General features: G+C 37.9%; 1 protein-coding gene and 1 pseudogene across 12 annotated transcripts in view; one reads left to right on the top strand and one right to left on the bottom strand.

Moving 5' to 3' along the window:
* The window catches only part of LOC121033224 (ankyrin repeat domain-containing protein 26-like), a 102,207-nt gene that overhangs the window by 34,877 nt on the left and 50,131 nt on the right, over positions 1-17,199 (bottom strand). For all 12 annotated transcript variants that reach the window (XM_040479503.1, XM_040479504.1, XM_040479501.1 and 9 more), the window contains 3 exons: positions 12,092-12,262; positions 10,165-10,198; positions 9,450-9,591 (listed from right to left, as the gene is read on the bottom strand). In XM_040479503.1, coding sequence (XP_040335437.1) covers positions 9,450-9,591; positions 10,165-10,198; positions 12,092-12,262 — 347 coding nt within the window. The remainder of the gene's footprint in view (positions 1-9,449; positions 9,592-10,164; positions 10,199-12,091; positions 12,263-17,199) is intronic.
* On the top strand, positions 7,351-8,432 carry LOC121033225 (40S ribosomal protein S15a-like; annotated as a pseudogene).

Below are 17,199 nucleotides of genomic sequence, written 5' to 3'. Positions count from 1 at the left end.
GAGGATGTGGAGAAACGGGAACCCTCTTGCACTGTTGGTGGGAATGCAAATTGGTGCAGCCGCTCTGGAAAGCAGTGTGGAGGTTCCTCAGAAAATTAAAAATAGACCTACCCTATGACCCAGCAATAGCACTGCTAGGAATTTATCCAAGGGACACAGGAGTACTGATGCATAGGGGCACTTGTACCCCAATGTTCATAGCAGCACTCTCAACAATAGCCAAATTATGGAAAGAGCCTAAATGTCTATCAACTGATGAATGGATAAAGAAATTGTGGTTTATATACACAATGGAATACTACGTGGCAATGAGAAAAAATGAAATATGGCCTTTTGTAGCAACGTGGATGGAACTGGAGAGTGTGATGCTAAGTGAAATAAGCCATACAGAGAAAGACAGATACCATATGGTTTCACTCTTATGTGGATCCTGAGAAACTTAACAGGAACCCATGGGGGAGGGGAAGGAAAAAAAAAAAGAGGTTAGAGTGGGAGAGAGCCAAAGCATAAGAGACTGTTGAGAACTGAGAACAAACTAAGGGTTGATGGGGGGTGGGAGGGAGGAGAGGGTGGGTGATGGGTATTGAGGAGGGCACCTTTTGGGATGAGCACTGGGTGTTGTATGGAAACCAATTTGACAATAAATTTCATATAGAAAAAAAAAAGATGATGAAATTATGGAAAATGATGAAGCCAAGAAAAAGGGTGATAAGAAAATATTAGACCATGAGGGGAGTATTAGAAAACTAAGTGATTCAATGAAATGTAATAATATCCATATCATCAAAGTTCCAGCATAAGAGAGAGAGGAAAGGGCAGAAGGTTTACTTAAACAAATTATAGGTGACAACTTCCTTAATCTGGAGAAGGAAGCAGACATCCAAATCCAGCAGGCACAGACAACTCCCTTCAGATTCAACAGGGATAGGTCTTCTCCACAGAATATCATAGTGAAACTGGCAAGTTACAAGGAGAAAGAGAGAATTCTGAAAGCAGCAAGGGACAAACGGGCCTTAACCTACAAGGGTAGACACATATGGGTAGTAGCAGACCTGTCCACTGAAACTTGGCAGGCCAGGAGGGGATGGTAGGAGAAAGTCCATGTTTTGAATAGGAAAATATGCAGCTAAGAATCCTTTCTCCAGCAAGGCTGTCATTCAGAATAGGAGAGATAAGCTTTCCCAGAACAACAAAAACTAAAAGGGATCATGACCACTAAGCCAGCCCGGCAGGAGATCCTCAGGAAGACTATGTGAATGGAATGTCGCCAAGTCTACAAAGGACCAGAAACATCACCACAAGCATGAAACCTACCAACAACACAATGACACTAAATCCGTATCTTTAAATAATCACTCTGAATGTGAATGGACTAAATGCCCCTATCGAAACACACAGGGTATTGGGATGGATTAAAAACAACAACAACAAAATCCATCTATATGCTGTCTACAAGAGACTTATTTTAGACATGAGGACACCATTAGATTGAAGGTTAGGGGATGGAGTACCATGTATTATGCTACTGGAAGTCAAAAGAAAGCTGGAGTAGCCATACGTAGATGAGATTTCAAACTACAGACTCTAACAAGAGATGAAGAACGGCAATACGTCATAGTTAAGGGATCTATCCATCAAGAAGAGCTAACAATTGTAAATGTTGGTGGCCCCAACTAGAGACCCCACAAATATATACATTGATTAATCACAAACATAAGCAATCTTATTGATAATCATATGGATATTGTAGGTGACTTTAATACTCCCTTGCAACAATGGACAGATCATCTAGGCAGAAAATCAATAAAGAAACAAAGGCTTTGAATGATACACTGGACCAGAGGGATTTGACAGACCTATTCAGAACTTTTCATCCAACAGCAGCAGAATACACATTCTTCTCGAGTACACGTGGAACATTCTCAAAAACAGATCACACAGTGGGTCACAAAACAGCCCTCAATAAATATAAAAGAACTGAGATCATACCATGCATATTTTCAGATCACAACACTATGAAACTTGAAATCAAACAAAAGAAAAAGTTTGGAAAGCTTCTGAATGCACGGAGGTTAAAGAACATCCTATTGGAGAAAGAATGGGTCAGACGATGAAAAGAGAAATTAAAAAAATATGGAGGCAAACGAAAATGAAAACATGACAGTCCAAACCCTTTGGGATGCAGCAAAGGCAGCCCTAAAAGGAAAACACATTGCAATCCAGGCATTTCTCAAGAAATAAGAACAATCCAAAATACAAAATCGAACCTCACACCTAAAGAAACTAGAAGAAGAAAAGCAAAGAAACCCTACAGCCATTAGAAGAAATAATAAAGATTAGAGCAGAAATAAACACCATAGAATCCAAAAAAAACCCAAAAACCAAAAAACAAAACGCAAAACACAAAACAGTAGAACAGATTGGTGAATCTAAGAGCTGCTTTTTTTTTTTAACGAATAAATAAACTTGATAACCCCTTAGCCAGCTTTCTCAGAAAGAAATGAGAATCCAAAGAGATGAAATCATGAATGAACGAGGAGAGATCACAGTCAACACCACAGAAATTCAATTATTAGAGAATACTATGAAAATTTATATGCCAACAAACTGGACAACCTGGAAGAAATGGACAAATACCTAGACAACCACACACTACCCAAACTCAAATGGGAAGAAATAGAAAATTTGAACAGACCCATAACCAGCGAAGAAATTCAATCAGTTATCAAAAATCTCCCAACGAATAGGAGTCCTGGGCCAGAAGTCTTCCCAGGGGAATTCTACAAGACATTGAAAGCAGAGTTAATACCTATACTTTTCAAGCTGTTGAACAAAGAAATGGAAGAAAAGCTTCCGGACTCATTCTGTGAAGCTAGCATTACCTTGATTCCCAAAACAGATAGAGACCCCACTAAAAAGGAGAATGACAGGCCAATGTTCCTGATGAACATGGATGCCAAAATTCTTAACAAGATACTAGCAAATCCAATTCGGCAGTGTATGAAAGAATTCTTCACCATGATCAAGTGGGATTCATTCCTGGGCTACAGGGCTGGCTCAATATTCGCAAATCAATCAAAATGATACATCACATTAATAGAAGAAAGGATACGATCATCCATATGATCCTGTCAATAAATGCAGAAAAAAACATTTGATAAACTACGGCATCCTTTGTTAAGAAAAACCTTCAAGAAAGTTGGGATAGAAGGAACATACCTTAACATCATAAAAGCCATATATGAGAAGCTCGCTGCTAATATCATCCTCAATGGGGAGAAACAGAGAACTTCCCGCCCCCACCCCCCACCACAGGAGATAAGGAACATGAAAGGGATGTCCACTCTCACCAGTGTTGTTTACCATACTTTTGGAAGTCCTAGCCTCAGCAATCACAACAAAATGAAATAAAACTCATCCAAATTGGCAAAGAAGAAGTTACACTTTCGCTTTTCGCAGATGACATGATACTCTACATGGAAAACCCGAAAGACTCCACCAAAAAGCTGCTCGAACTGATACATGAATTCAGCAAAGTCACACGACACAAAAATCAACACACAGAAATTGATTGCACTTCTATATACCAATAATGAAGCCACAGAAAGAGAAATCAAGAAACTGAGCTCATTTACAATTACACCAAGAACCATAAAATGCCTAGGAATCAACCTAACCAAAGATATAAGAGATTGTATCCTGAAAGCTATAGAAAAAATATCAAAGAAATTGAAGAAGACACAAAGAAATGGAAAAACATTCCATGCTCACGGACTGGAAGAAGAAATATTATGAAAATGTCGATATGACCCAAAGCAATCTACACATTCAATGCAATCCCAATCAACATTGCACTGGCACTGTTCTCAGAGCTAGAACAAACAATCCTAAAATTTGTATGGAACCACAAAAGATCCCAGATAGCCAAACTAATGTTGAAAAAGAAAACCAAAGCTGGAGGCGTCACAATCGCAGACTTTAGCCTCTACTACAAAGCTGCAATCATCAAGAGAGTATACTATCGGCACAAAAAGAGACACAAAGGCGAATGGAATAGAATAGAGAATCCAGAAATGGACCCACAAATGTATGGCCAACTAAACCTTGGCAAAGCAGGAAAGCGTATCCAATGGAAAAAAGATAGGCTCTTTAGCAAATGGTGCTGGGAGAGCTGGACAGCACCATGCGGAAGAATGAAACTGGACCAGTTTCTTACACCATACATAAACTCAAAATGGATGAAAGACCTCAATGTGAGAGAGGAAACCGTCAAAACCCTAGAGGAGAACACAGGCCACAACCTCTTTGACCTTGGCCACAGCAACTTCTACTCAACACATCTCTGAAGGCAAGGGACATAAAAGCAAAATTGGACTATTGGGACCTCATCAAGGTAAAAAGCTTCTGCACTGCAAAGGAAACAATCCACAAAATTAAAAGGCACCAATGGAACGGGAGAAGATATTTGCAAATGACATAAAGGATTAGTATCCATACTCTATAAGGAATTTACCAAACTCAACACCTGAAAAACAAATAATCCAGGGTAAGAATGGGCAGAAGACATGAATAGACACTTTTCCAAAGAAGACATCCAGATGGCCAACAGGCACATGAAAGGATGTTCAAGGTCGCTCATCATCAGGGAAATACAAATCAAAACCACATTGAGATACCACCTCACAGCAGTCAGAGTCGATAAAATTAACAACACAGGAAACAACAGATGTTGGTGAGGATGTGCAGAAATGGGAACTCTCTTGCACTGTCGGTGGGAATGCAGGGTTGGTGCAGCTGCTCTGGAAAACAGTGTGGAGGTTGGTTCCTCAAAAAATTAAAATAGAATTACCCTACAACCCAGGAATTGCACTACTAGGCATTTACCCAAGGGATACAGGAGTGCTGATTCATAGTGGCACATGTACCCCAACGTGTATAGCAGCACTATCAACAATTGCCATATTATGGAAAGAGCCCAAATGTCCACCAACCGATGAATGGGTAAAGATGATATGGTTTATATATACGATGGCTATTACTTGGCAGTGAGAAAGAATGAAATCATGCCATTTGCAACAACATGGATGGAATTGGAGGGTAGTATGTGAAGTGAAATAAGGCAGTCAGAGAAAAACAGATATCATGTTTTCACTCATATGTGGATTTTGAGAAACGTAACAGAAAAACATGGGGGAACAGAAGAGGGAAAAATCTTTTCAGACAGGGAGGCAAACCATGAGAAACTTTTAAATGCAGAGAACAAACTGAAGGTTCATGGAGGGGTGGGGGAAAGGGGAGAATGGGTGATGGGCATTGAGGAGGGCACTTGTTGGGATGAACACTGGGTGTTGTATGTAAGTAATGAATCATGGGAATATACTCCCAAAGCCAAGAGCACAATATATACACTGTATGTTAGCTAACTTGACAATAAATTATATTTAATTAATTAATTAATTAAACTATAGCCATGTGTGTGTGTGGGTGGGGGGGGGTGGTGGTGGAATCTAACAATACACTAAGGGATAATTTGTTATGACCAAATGGTGTTTATCCAAGAAATGCAGAGTTGGTTTAAGATTCGAAAACTAATTAGTGTTATTCACCATATTAACGAACTTTTAAAAAAGGAAAATTATATGATCATCTCCGTAGGTAAAATAAGTCCCTTGTCAAAATTCAACATCCCATTCCAGATAAAAACTTTCAGCAATCCTGGAATACAAGGGAACTTCAATATGACTTAAAACAAAACAAAACAAAACAAAACAAAACAAAACAAGTCATGATAACTCTACAGCTAACGTTACAGGTAATGGTAAAAAACTGAATGCATTTCCTAGAAGATCAGGAAGAAGACAAGTAGGCCATTCACTGAATGACTTCTTCTCTTCAGCACTATACTAGCAGTTCTAGCCAACGCAATCAAACAAGAAAAAGCAACAAAGGACATCCAAATAGAAAATGAAGTGAAACTGTCTCTATACAATGACATGGTTACAAAATAGAAGTTGGCAAACTCCCACCTGTGGGCCACGTTACTTGTTTTGGTAAATTAAATTTTATCAAAATACAACCATGTCCATTAATGTATGCAGTATCTATTGACTGCCCTTATAGTACAATGACAAAGCTGTTTAGTTGCGACAGAGAATGTATTGGCTACAAGTCTACAATATTTACCATTGTTAGTAAAATAGTAATTAAAAATGAATTTTAATGAACTTTGCTTATGTAGAAAATCTGATAGAATTAAGAAAAATGCTACTAGAATTAATGAATTTATAGCGGCACATGGATGACTCAGTCTGTTGAGTGTCTCTTGATTTCAGCTCAGGCCATGATCCCAGAGTCATGGGATGGAGCCCTAAGTCAGGCTCGCACTGAGCATGGAGACTGCTTAAGATTCTCCCTGTCTCTCTCTCTCTCTCTCTCTGCCCCTCTCCCCTGCTCATGTACTCTCTCTAAAATTAAATATATGTAGGGGCGCCTGGGTGGCTCAGTCGGTTAAGCAGCCGACTTCACCTCAGGTCACGATCTCGCAGTCCGAGAGTTCGAGCCCCGCATCGGGCTCTGGGCTGATGGCTCAGAGCCTGCAGCCTGTTTCCGATTCTGTGTCTCCCTCTCTCTCTGCCCCTCCCCTGTTCATGCCCTGTCTCTCTCTGTCTCAAAAATAAATAAAACGTTAAAAAAATTTAAATATATGTATACATATAAATTTATCAAGGTTGGAAGATACAGAATCATTACACAAAAATCAACTGTATTTCTATATACTAGCTATAAAGAATCAAAAATTAAAATTTCAGGGCACCTGGGTGCCTCAGTTTGTTAAGCGCTGGGCTCTGGCTCAGGTCATGATTTCAACGTTGGTGAGTTCAAGCCCCATGTCGGCTCTGTACTGACAGCTTGGAGCCTGGAGCCTGCTTCAGATTCTGTCTCCCTCTCTCTCTGTCCCTCCCCAACTCATGCTCTGTCTCTCTCTCAAGGGTAAACATTACAAAAAAAATTTTAAATTTAAGATATATTATTTACAACTGCACTGAAAATAAAAAATAATCGCAGTTAATATCATAAAAGACAGAAAGACCTATACATTAAAAACTACAAAATATTACTGAGAAAAATTTAAAAGACCTATATCAAGGGAGAGATATATCCTCTGTTCAGGGGTTAAAAAATTCAATATTGTCAAGAAGTCAGTTCTCCCCAAATAAATCTGTAGATTCAACATAATCTAAACTTCGTTTCCAGAAGACTACCAGAGTTGGGGTTTTGTTTGTTTGTTTTAAGAAACTGACAAACTGATTCTAAAATTCACGTGGAAATGCAAAGGATCCAGTGTAGCAAAAGAACACTGCAAAGAACCAAGCAGGACGACAAACACTACGTGATTTCAAAAATTCTTATAAACTGGCAGTGATTAAAACAGCAAAATATTGGTACAAAGATGGCCAAAGAGATCAATGAGACAGAATAGAGCCCATAAATAAGCCCACACATATATGGCCAACTGATTATGACAAAGGAGCAATGGCATAAAGTGGAGAAAACACAGCCTTTTCAATAAATGGCGCTGGAATAACTGGATATCCATATGCAAAAGAATGAACTTGTATCCATACTTTATATCATTAAAAAAAAGAATATAAAATGGGTCATAGATCTAAATGTGAGACCTAAAGCTATAACACTGATAAAAGAAAGCATGAGAGAAAAACTTTGTGACCTTGTGCTAGGCAAAGATTTCTTAGATATGAAAACCAAAAGCAACAATCATACAAGAACAAATGAATGTGTAAACTGGACTTCACCAAAAAGAAAAACTGCTCTTCAAAAACACTGTTGAGAGAAGGAAAAGTCACAGACTGGGAGAAGGAAAGCCTTGCAAAAAAAAAAAGAGAGGTGATAAAGGAACTGTATCCAGCTCTTTCCACCATCTTTCTGCACCACCATCATGATGCATGTGAATGTCGTGGCAGATGCTCCCAAAGGATAACAATACTGAAAAGAGAAGCAAACGCCAGGTTCTTACTAGGCCGTGCTCCAAAGACATTGTCCACTTTCTAACTGTGATGATGAAGCATGGTTACACTGGTGAATTTAAAATCATTGATGATCACAGAGTTGGGAAAATTGTTGTGAACCTCACAGGCAGGTTAAGCAAGCATGGAGTTACTGGCCCCAGAACTGATGGACAATGCAAAGATCTAGAAAAATGGCAGAATAATATGCTCAGTTTGGTTTCATTATAGTGACCACCTCAGCTACAGTGATGGACCATGAAGAAGCAAGATGAAAACACACAGAAGGGGAAATCCTGGGATTCTTTTTCTAGGGATGTAATACGTATGTGCAAATAAAATGCCTCAATGGAAAACAAAAACAAAAACAACCACAAAAAGACAAAAAGAAAACAAAATAAGAAGGAACTGTGTCTAGAATATACAAAGAATTCTGAAAACTCAACAAGTAAGAAAACAAACAAATTTTTAAAATAAAAAAAAAAGATTTGGACAATTCAAAGAAGATATACACATGGCAAGCAAGCATGTGAAAATATGGTCAACATCGTCAGTTATTAGCAAAATGTATATTCAAACCATAATGATATATAAAATATCCATCCGAATGGCTAGGACTTAAAAAGCTGACAATACTAAGTGTTCATGAATATGTATGTAGGAATTGGTGCTCTCACAGACTGCTGGTGGGAATGGAAAACAGTATAACTCCTTTAGAAAACGATCTGGCAGCTTCATAATAAGGGAATAGAAAGGGACATGAGATTTTTCAGGGTGATGAATATGTTAACTGTCTGGATTGCGGTTATCGTTTCATACGTGTAAACATATGTCAAAACTATCAAATGACACACTTCATATATGTGCAGTTTACCTAACCAAAGCTGTTGGAAACGACAAGCTCTTTCACAGGAAGAAACGTCTAAAACAGTGGATAAGACACAGACGGAAAGAAGGATGTCAAACAATACAAGATGAAGCCAGAGGACCGTGGCCTTTAACCTAATAGCAATGAGAAGTAACAGCTAAGCTTTAAACAAGGAGGTAACATGATGAAATACACATTTTTTTAAGTATATAATAATTATGGTTGCAGTGCAGACCAAGGTCCTGGGAGGTTGAACGGCAGGGAAAACGGTCCTGAGGTTATTTCAGTCATCTAGGGGAAAAATAATGACCTGACCTGGGTGAAGGCACAGAAGAGAAGCAGAGTTAACAAACATGTTAGATGTGCCATTCCCACTAAGAAAGGTACAGTAGAAATGATGACTCTTTGGCTGAGAGGATATAATAGTTCTCCTTTGATTTTAATATAAAACATATTTCTGAGATGAGCAGCTCTACAATACAGCAGTGTTCTATGGTGCAGTACTAGGCAAGGTGTGCACATATGACTACAGCAATATACGTAAAAAGGCTTCCTACCTTTACAATCCATGCCAAGTTGTTCAATCAGCAACATGAAATTCTTATAATAAGGCAACTCACAATCCTCTGAGGCTGTTTCAGATTCAGATGACTGAATGAAGTCGACAAGGTCATCCATAGAAGTAATTTCCTTTTTGACCTACAAATAAAGAATACCATTTCAAAATGTCCCCCAAATATTTATAAAATATACAAGGTGTAGAGAAGTGATAAATACCCATCTTTTTATAAAAGCAAAAACAGGGGCACCTGAGTGGCTCAGTCAGTTGAGCATCTGACTCCATTGTGGCTCAGGTCATGACCTCAGGGTTCCTGAGTTTGAGTCCCATGTTGACCTCCACAATGTCAGCATGGAGCCTGCTTGGGATTCTCTCTCCCCCTCTCCCCCTGCCCCTCCCCCACTTGTGCGTGCTCTCTCTCAAAATACATTTTAAAAATAAGTGAATAAACATTTAAAAGCGAAAGCACAGAGACTTTTTAAAAGAAGGGATTTTTATCAAAAAGACACCGTTATCAATAGCTAGTATTTCTAAGTAACTTTTTCACAGCAAATGTCTCTACAACAAAGGAAGATTTTCTATTTTTTCACTACATCTTTCATAAAGTATTTTTTACCACTGAACAATATCTTTAATAAATATTTATCAAATAATATAATAAAATAAAAAAAAATAAATAAATAAAATAAAATTACATTGTCTATTTCTCTTACCTTGTTCTTCTTCTTAGAAATTTTCTTTGCAGGCCTGAAAAAACCCAACAATTCTTTTCAGGCAAATATTAAATACTTAAAATACAAAGAATATTTAACCCAATTGTTTCTGATATAAAATCTCTGCACTTGAAACTAATTTTCTACAAAGGGGATTAAACAGTAGAGTAACATTAAACAGCATAGAGAATATACTATTACTAATATTAACGAAGGATTAGACGTATCCAGTTGTAATATATGTGCTGCTGAAGTGAGAACAACAAAGTACTAAATTTAGATAAAAACTAACAAAAGCAAAGGAAAATCCTAATGTGACTTGCATTATTTGATAGGCATGATACCATTGTTTTTGTTGTCATTTTTACTAAAAATAAGCTTTTCCTAGCACTAAAACCTACTTGGAAAGTGCAAGTAAAGTCCCTATATGAAAGGACCCCTTTTGAACAATCGTGATATTAACGTGTTGAAGACTCACTGTACAACTACTCTCTAGGCATTACTATGAGCACTTTACATGTATTCAAGGTATTTGAAGCCCCACAACAATCTTATGAAGTAGGTTATTATAGTAGGTATTTTACACAGGAAGAAAAGGAGGCACAGAAAGTTAAAGTGACTTGCCCAAGAAGCCCTAATCACTGGTCAAGAACAGACCCTGAATTCAAACCCAGGAATGTGCCTTCAAAGCATGTGTTTCATAACATGTGGTTAAAGTAATACTTAAGTGTTTCTAACTAGTATAATAGCAAATGAATCTACATTATTGTTCTATTTCTAGCCATAGCTGTACATAACAATTTCTGAACCTTACACATTCTTTTAAGAGACTTTATACCTAGGCAATATTGGAAATCTACTTTCAATAAACTACTGATTTGCTTCTTCTAGAGAAGTTCATCAACAGGCGTTCATTCGTTCATTCAACTGTTTATTCCCACATTCAACACATACTTATTGAACATATAATCTGTGTCAATGACACTGCTGGTACAGGAAGCATGGTTTTTGTAATTTAGAGCTTTCCAGTCCAAAAGGAATAATCTGTGATGGGTTACTAGTTTATTTTCCAATTGTAAATAAACAAAATCTTCCCCATTCCCCAGGATGTAAATAAATATTAACTTGATATAACCAGATACTTTCAAGTCCCTAACAAAATCATAGCGATTCGTGACGCTATCAAAGGCACTGAATATCTAAAATCATCAAGGAAGGATTAGTTCTATTCAGAATGGCCTCAGTGTTTGCATACATTTATTATAAGTGTGAGTGTATATATATACACACACATATATTACATATAGAATTTGTACAGAGGTATATATATATATATGCTTGCATACATACATATATTTATTTTTAAATCTGCACATTCAATTATAAGAGAATACTCCGTTGCGGAACCAATTCTGAATACACCAACTTCTTCCACAAAATTACATGAATAGGAGTACTAAAGACAATTACTATAACCTTTAAAAGATACTGTAATACACTCAACAAACTTCCTAATGGTTGCAAACACAAACAAAATTAAATTAACTAACCATGTCTATCTCTATTGATCATTTCCAACAGCATACATACTCTAAAAGCTCCCATCTTAAAATAAAAAGAGGAGGAAAATGCCTTTGCAACTCACATTCTTTTTCAGTTATCATCCATTTCTCTATTACCTTTCCCAATTAAAATGCTCTAGGGAGTTGTTTACACTTACTCATCTTCCATGCTTCCATGGTGACTACTGAAACTGCTCCTTGACAAAGTCACTTACCCTCATCATAACGTTTCAAGCAGTGTGTTTGATATGTTGAGTATTTCTTGCTTTAGCTTGGACCTACGTACACTACAGCATCTTATTTCCACAAAAGCTAATCACTGCTAAAGTGCCTTCACAGGCACATAAAGAATTTATAGATTTTACCTGCTTTCATGCTGATCCTTTTCACTGAAATGGCTGCCATCATTCTCTTGTAGTGGACCACCAGTTAGGGAATCGGCCATCTTCAACACTGGTGTGATCACAGATCCTTTTGATGTCCCTTTTTCATTTTCACCTTTCTTTAACTTCTTCATATGTAAACCAGGTTCACTCCTTAAAGAAAAAGCCATAAAACAGCCAATGTTTTCTAATAATTTTACTGATAAAGAATAAAAAGACAATTTTCATCAAGTTCTGAATTTTACCCATCTGACTTAATTTATTAATTCAGAGAACAGTGCTGAAATACCAACCATATACAAGGAAATACTCATCTGTTGCTTCAAACACAGACAAATATACAACTATAATACAATGTGATTTGTAAGAATTGACATGTGAAAAGCTGTAAGTGAGGACAAGAAAGGCTTTATTGAAGAGGGAAAATAAACAGGAGAGGTCACCAGGAAAAGAAACGGGAGAAAACCATTTTCTTAGAGATTAGAATGTAAGCACAAAGATTACATAGATGGCATCTAGGTGCCTTGAAAGGAAAAGTATACTTTTAGGAACTTGGGAAAAAAACCATAAGATACACGGAACCAAGTAGTAAGAGTCAGGAAAGAAATTCTGACTCAGACATGGGAGTAATAACTAGATTTGTGCTATATTTTCGGCTTTTCTTTTAAATATAAAAATGCTTCATTTCAACAAAGTTTTAAAATAGCATGAGGTCCATATAACGTGAAAGAAGAAGTCAGGGAAATATCTTAGGGGCAAAACTACTTTTAAAATACCCATATGTCAGAGCGATATCAGTATCACAGCTGGGTAAGATGTACCTTATTGCGTCTCCCCACCTACAACAAACTGGCATCTTGTCCACCCAAGGGCAAAACTACCTTTGCGGGAGCTGTGGGAATCTAGCACCATATTCCGAGGGACCGAGGAAAAGTCTTGCCTACCCGTGCATCAGGTAACAGGCATACATACTACAGTCTAATCTGTGGACCTAGCAATAGCCCATAAAGTGCCTCCAGTCCCTCCCTCTCAGCCACATCTGGGAGTCCCTCCCTAGAAAACACTGTCTAGGATAATCACCCGCAGATGAGAGAGCCTTTTTGGAAAACCAGGTGTCCTGCAGAGAATTTGCAGCATACCACTGGAGCAAAAAAATCAGGGTTGGACACACTGAAGAGGTAGTCATTAAAGACTGGAGGAAGTGACTGCTACTTCAAATGCAGAGACAGCAATGCAAAACTGCAAAGAATATAAAATATCAAGGAAATATGATACCATCAAAGGATCACAATAATCTTCCAGTAATCAATTGGAAACACATGGAGATCTGTAATTTATTCAAAAGAGAATTCAAAAACAGCAGTTTTAAGGAAACTCAGTGAGTTATAAGAAAAACACAAAAAGCCAACTCATTAAAATCAGAAAAACACTCTATGAATAAAATGAGAAGCTTAACAAAGAGCTGGAAATAGTAAAAACTGACTAAACAAAAATCCTGGAGCTGAAGTGTATAATGAAGGAGATGAAAAAAGCAAGAGTGATCACTGACAGGAAATGGATTAAGCAAAAAATAAAAATGTGAATTTAAAGACAGGAACTATCAAATTATCCAGTCAGCAGACAACAAAGTAAAAACAAAGAAAAAGAGTGAGGAAAGACTATGTGACTACAAGTGAACCCTCATAAGGCTATTAGCAATTTCTCAGCAGAAACCTTACATACCAGGAGGCAGTGGGATTATACATATTCAAAGTGCTAAGAGAAAAAAGACTACCAATCAAGAATGCTTTACTCAGCAAAATTACCCTTCGGAAATCAAGTCAAATAAATACATTTGATACACCGCATTAACAGGATAAAAAAATCATATGATCATCCCAGCATGTGAGGAAAAAGCATTTGACAAAATTCAACATCTTTTCAGGATTAAAAACTTTCAATAAAGTGGGTACTGAATTATCACACCTGGACATAGTGAAGTCCAATATGATAAGCGCATGGTCAACATCATATGCAGTGATAAAAAACTGAAAGCTTTTACTCTAAGTTCAAGAACAAGGCAAAGTTGCCCACTTGACCACTCCTATTCAACAGGATATGGGAAGTCCTAGCCAAAGCAGTCAGGCAAGAAAAGGAAATGACAGGCATCCAAATCAGAAAAGAAGACATAAAACCGTCTTTGCTTGCAGATGATATGTTCTTATATATAGAAAATCCTGAAGATACCACCAAAAAGCTGTTCAAAGGATGAAGGATCCAAAATTATCATAAAGATGCAGGGGTGCCTGGGTGGCTCAGTCAGTTAAGCTTCTGACTTCGGCTAAGGCCATGATCTTGTGGTTTGCAGTTCAAGCCCTCTATTGGGCTCTGTGCTGACAGCTCAGAGCCTGGAGCCTGCTTTGGATTCTCTCTCTCTCCCTCTCTCTCTCTCTCTCTCTCTCTCTCTCTGCCCCTCCCCTGTCCACACTCTGTCTCTTTAGCCTCTACTACAAAGCTGTGATCATCAAGACAGTATGGTATTGGCACAAAATAGACACATAGGCCAATGGAATAGAATAGAGACCCCAGAAGTAGACCCACAAATGTATGGCCAACTAAGCACTGACGAAGCAGGAAAGAGTATCCAATGGAAAAAAAAAAAGGCAGTCTCTTTCTTCTGGGAGAACTGGACAGCAACATGCAAAAGAATGGAACTAGACCACTTTCTTACACCATACACACAAATAAAGGAGGAAAAAACCTCTTTGACCTCCGCCGCAGCAATTTCTTACTTGACACATCTCCAAAGGCAAGGGAATTAAAAGCTAAACTGAACTATTGGGACCTCATCAAGATAAAAAGCTTCTGCACTGGAAAGGAATCAATCAACAAAACCAAAAGGAAACCGACAGAATGGGAGAAGATATTGGCAAATGACATATCGGATAAAGGAAGGGCTAATGTCCAGAATCTGTAAAGAACTCACCAAACTCCACACCCACAAAACAAATAATCCAGGGAAGAAATGGGCAGAAGACATGAGTAGACACTTTTCCAAAGACGACATCCAGATGGACAACAGACACATGGAAAGATGCTCAATGTCACTCCTCATCAGGGAAATACAAATCAAAACCACACTGCGATACCACCTCACACTGGTCAGAGCAGCTAAAATGAACAAATCAGGAGACTATAGATGCTGGCGAAGATGTGGAGAAACAGGAACCCTCTGGCACTGTTGGTGGCAATGCAAACTGGTGCAGCCACTCTGGAAAACAATGTGGAGGTCCCTCAAATAATTAAAAATAGAACTACCCTATGACCCAGCAATAGCACTGCTGGGAATTTACCCAAGGGATAAGGAGTGCTGATGCATAGGGGCACATGTACCCCAATTTTACAGCAGCACTTTCAACAATCGCCAAATTATGGAAAGAGCCTAAATGTCCATCACCCGACGAATGGAGAAAGAAGATGTGGTTTATATATACAGTGGAATACTACTTGGCAATGAGAAAGAGTGAAATCTGACCGTTTGCAACAACGTGGATGGAACTGGAGGGTAGTATACGAAGTGAAATAAGTCAGGCAGAGAAAGACAGATGCCATATGTTTTCACTTATATGTGGATCCTGAGAAACTTAACAGGAGACCATGGGGGGAGGCGGGGGGAAAAAGTTACAGAGAGGGAGGGAGGCAAACAATATGAGACTCGTAAACACTGAGAATCAACTAAGGGTTGATAGGAGATGGGGGAGAGGGGAAAGTGGGTAATGGGCATTGAGAAGGGCACCCGTTGGGATGAGCAGTGGGTATTGTATGGAAACCAATTTGACAATAGATTATACTTAGTAAAACAAAATTACAAAATCAACATCAAGAAATCAGTTGCATTTCTACACAACCATGAAATAGCTGAAAAAGAAATATAAGGAAAAAATCCCCTTCCCCAAAACATCAAAAAGAACAAAATACTTTGGAATAAATTTAATCAAGGACTTTCTGAAAGATAGGTACAGTAAAGACTACAAGACATTGTAAAAGAAACAGCAGAGACACAAACAAATGGGAAGATACCCCGTTGTTTATGGATTACAAAAATTAGTACCATTAAATATCCACATTACCTGAAACCACCTACAGAGTCAATGCAATCCTTGTCAAAATTCCAATGACCTTTTTCACAGAAATAGGAAAAGCATTCCTCAAATGTGTAAGGAACCAAGAAGATCCCAAATAGCCAAAGCAATCCTAAGAAAGAAGAACAAAGCTGAAAGCATCACACTTGCTGGTGTCAAACTATTACAAAGTTATGGTAATAAAAACCGTATGAAGTTGCACAAAAACAAACACAAAGATGAAGGAAACAGAATCAAGAACCCAGAAATAAACCCATGCATAAAGCCAACTAAAAACCCATGCCTAAAGTCTCTTTAAGAGACCCGAGAATACTCAAAAGAGAAAAAGTAATCTCTTCAATACATGATGCTGAGAAAAGTGGATATTAACATGCAACAGAATAAAACTGTGCCTCTACCTTACACCACTCACAAAAGTTAACCCAAACTCAAATAACGACTTCCATATAAAATCTTAAATCATAAAACTCCTAGAAGAAAACACAGGATAAAAGCTGATTGGCATAGATCTTACGAATGATTTAGGATAGGACATACAAAGTACAAGCAACAAAAGCAAAAACAACCAATGCAATCAACAATGTTTCCGCACAGCAAAAGAAACAAGCAACACGCCGGAAAGGCAACCTATGGAAAGGATGAAAACATTCGCAAGCTACAAATATGAAAAATGTCAATATCTAAAGTGTGTAAGGAATTCGTACAACTCAGCAGCTAAAAACAAATATAATTAAAAACTGGGCAAGGCACCTTAATAGACGTCTCTCCTCAGAACATATTCAGGTGGCCAAGGGTACACAAGAAGGTGCTCGATATCACTATTCATCAGGGCAATGCAAATCAAAACTGCAGTATATAGATATCACTTTGACCTATTAAAATGGCTATTGTCAAAAAGACAAGAGATATCGTTGGCAAGGATGTACAGGAAAGGAATTCCTTGTACTGCTGTAGGACTGTAAATTGAGA

Source organism: Herpailurus yagouaroundi, unplaced genomic scaffold, assembly GCF_014898765.1.
Source record: "Herpailurus yagouaroundi ecotype Mexico unplaced genomic scaffold, PumYag 142, whole genome shotgun sequence".
Taxonomy (NCBI): domain Eukaryota; kingdom Metazoa; phylum Chordata; class Mammalia; order Carnivora; family Felidae; genus Herpailurus; species Herpailurus yagouaroundi.
This window is presented reverse-complemented; position numbering and strand designations above follow the sequence as displayed.